The sequence below is a fragment of the Charadrius vociferus genome, unplaced genomic scaffold (genome assembly GCF_000708025.1).
Source record: "Charadrius vociferus isolate BGI_N301 unplaced genomic scaffold, ASM70802v2 scaffold1442, whole genome shotgun sequence".
Classification (NCBI taxonomy): domain Eukaryota; kingdom Metazoa; phylum Chordata; class Aves; order Charadriiformes; family Charadriidae; genus Charadrius; species Charadrius vociferus.
In genome coordinates, this window is record NW_009647344.1 from 63,608 (window position 1) to 66,167 (window position 2,560).

General features: G+C 51.1%; 1 protein-coding gene across 1 annotated transcript in view; it reads right to left on the reverse strand.

The window, feature by feature from the left end:
• Positions 1–2,468: 2,468 nt before the first annotated feature.
• Positions 2,469–2,560, reverse strand: part of RASSF2 (Ras association (RalGDS/AF-6) domain family member 2) — a 9,066-nt gene continuing 8,974 nt past the window's right edge. Inside the window, exon 11 of the mRNA XM_009880102.1 lies at positions 2,469–2,538. Coding sequence (XP_009878404.1) covers positions 2,469–2,538 — 70 coding nt within the window. The remainder of the gene's footprint in view (positions 2,539–2,560) is intronic.

Here is a 2,560-nt window from a genome sequence, read left to right on the forward strand (position 1 = left end):
CCCGCCCCGGCCGCAGCATCCCTGTGTCAGCGTTTCCCTCCCGTGGCCCCCGCTAGAAGGTGCCAGGCCTGACCCCCCCCTGGGCCTTCGAAACCCTGCGCTTTGGAAAAAAAATAAAATAAAAAAAATTAGGGCTTGATTAATTGAATTTGCCTCATTTCGCTGCCCTGCTCCTCCAACTAACACGGTTTATTTTAAGAAAAGCCCAGAGAAACGTGTGTCCCCCTTCCAGCTGTTTGCAGCTGCATCGCCGCTGCTGGAAACGCCGCAAATCCGGGTGGGAAACCTCACCAAAATTAAGACGTGGGGATTTTTTCCCCCCCTTCTTAATTTTTCCCCTCTTTATTTCCCCTCCAGCATCCGGGCTCATGGATCACAACCCGGGGCAAACGCCGGTGTCGAAGTGATGCGGTGCCTCCCCGGGCTGCTTTCCCCATCCCAACCCCCAGCTCGGGCGCGTACCAAAACACACCACTTTTCCCCTTGCTATCTACCCAATTCCTTCTCTTTTTATCCCAATTCCTTCTCTTTTTATCCCTTGACTCCGTGCCGAGGATGCCGCCCTTACCCGTGCACCCGGGGCCGCGCCGGCGATGGCTCTTCCCGTCTGTGCCCGCCGGGCTCGACTCACATCGGACTTTTCCTGGCGGATAAAGCTTCGATAAGCGGAGCCAACGTCACTCGTATCCCCCTCCTGCGCGGGGAGGGATAAATGGGCTTCAATGGGCTGGATAACGCGGGGCCGGCGGATTCGGGGAGAAAGCCAAGCGTGGCTGGGGATAACCTTGGGGATGCAGCGAATTCACCCTCCAGGAGGTGACGAAAAACTCAATATATCAGGTTTAAAAACTCAATGTGTTTAAAACAAGGTTAAGTGATGCCGGGTTTTCTTCCAGATGTGAGTTTTACCTTCTGGAAGGGAAATATCCAGAGGATGGAGCCCGCCGACCGCAGTGCGTGGGGATAAATGGTCTGTAAGGGCTGGATAAATCCTACAACAGCCCCAAAAATCCTCCAGCAATTTAACGGTGAGCCTCCAAAACAGCAGGGCAGGAGCGTTTCTCCTCGGGAAACTTCGCTGCCGGGCTTCGGGCAGGTTTTGCTCTTCTCCCTCATCGCTCCCAGCCCACGCGGAGCCCATTTCGGTGGCATTTCTAACCGCAAAGTGCTTTATTTTGAACAAACCAGGCTCTAACTCGGGAGTTTTCACTCTGTATTAAGTTGCTACATATTTTGTCTTCTTGTTAATCAACGAAGCAATGCCACAAGTCATCCTTCAAATACATAAAAAAGCTTCTCTCGCTGTACAATACTTTCCCTAACACGTTTTAAAGGTGGAAAAGGTACCATTAAAATTAAAAAAAAATAATTACAAAGATACATCGCAAAAATTCAAGGGAAGGAGCAAGTCAGAGTGTAAGTTCACATCGAGGTATAAAATTGATATTGCTGGTTTAGCCTGGGAGGAAAGAGGTTTTTTTTCCAGGTGTGATGGTGATAATGGAGTCAGCCCCAGTCCCAGTTTCACCGGGACAATGTGCCGGCACTGCTGCAAAACCAATTTGCAAATTAAAACCCCTCTTTACTTCTGCCTCCCCCTCCTCCTGCCACCCCCCCGGATCCGTACAGCATCCCTCGAGAGATGCTCAGTGCCGTCAACTATTCCTGCGAGCGCTATTTGGCATGTTACTGCTACCAGAGAGGTTCGACATTAAGGTTTTTCTTAAAAAAAAAAAAATCCCTAAAATTAGTGCAAATTAGAAAGGGGGGAAGGTGGGGGTTACGCGACCAGACGCAGGTTAAGGGAATGCGTTGGAAAAAAAGCGATTCACTCTTTCGCTGTAAATCCAACCGTCAGTCCCCAGGTTTCCTTTCGGCAGCAAAAGTGTTAAAAAAAACCCCAATTCTCAGCAGACCCTTATCGATTCACCAAAGCTTCCCGGCACCTGCGAATTATTGCAATAGAAATGTGCTTTTTTTTTTAAAAAAAAAAAAAAAAAAGAGGAATTATTTGTGCTCTCTTGCCACCGAGCAGCGGGTCCTCCGCCGGGAGCCACCTGCGGGCAGCGCCGAAGAGAGCATCTTCAAACCGAGCCCCAAATTCTCGCTCCCGAACGCTTGCAGCCCTTGTTCAGCCCCGTCCTCGGCGGTTTCACCCTGCTCACGGATTTCCTCTTTTTTTTTTTCCCTGTTTTTTTTTTTCCCTGTTATTTCCAAGGATTTGAGGTTTTGGCCAGAGCTGCCACTGGCCAGAGCCTTGCTGGGAAAAAAAATCCCGTTTGCAGAGGAGGAACATTCCCCGAGGATGCTGCGCAGATGATGGGTTGGCTCAGAGCTGGAGCGATCCGGGCGGATTCCTGGGAGCGCTCCGGGAATGTCGGGAGTTTGGGATGCGGTACAGTAATGTCCCGTGGGTAAAACGGCTCTTGGTGCGACGCAACCCGGAGCCGGGGCGCTGTCGAAGCGTTTCACATGGCCGTCGGACCTTCGGAAATCTCCTCCAGCCTTTGCTCGATCATCAGCCGGAGGATGGAGTATCTGGAGAGGCGAAGGAGAAGGG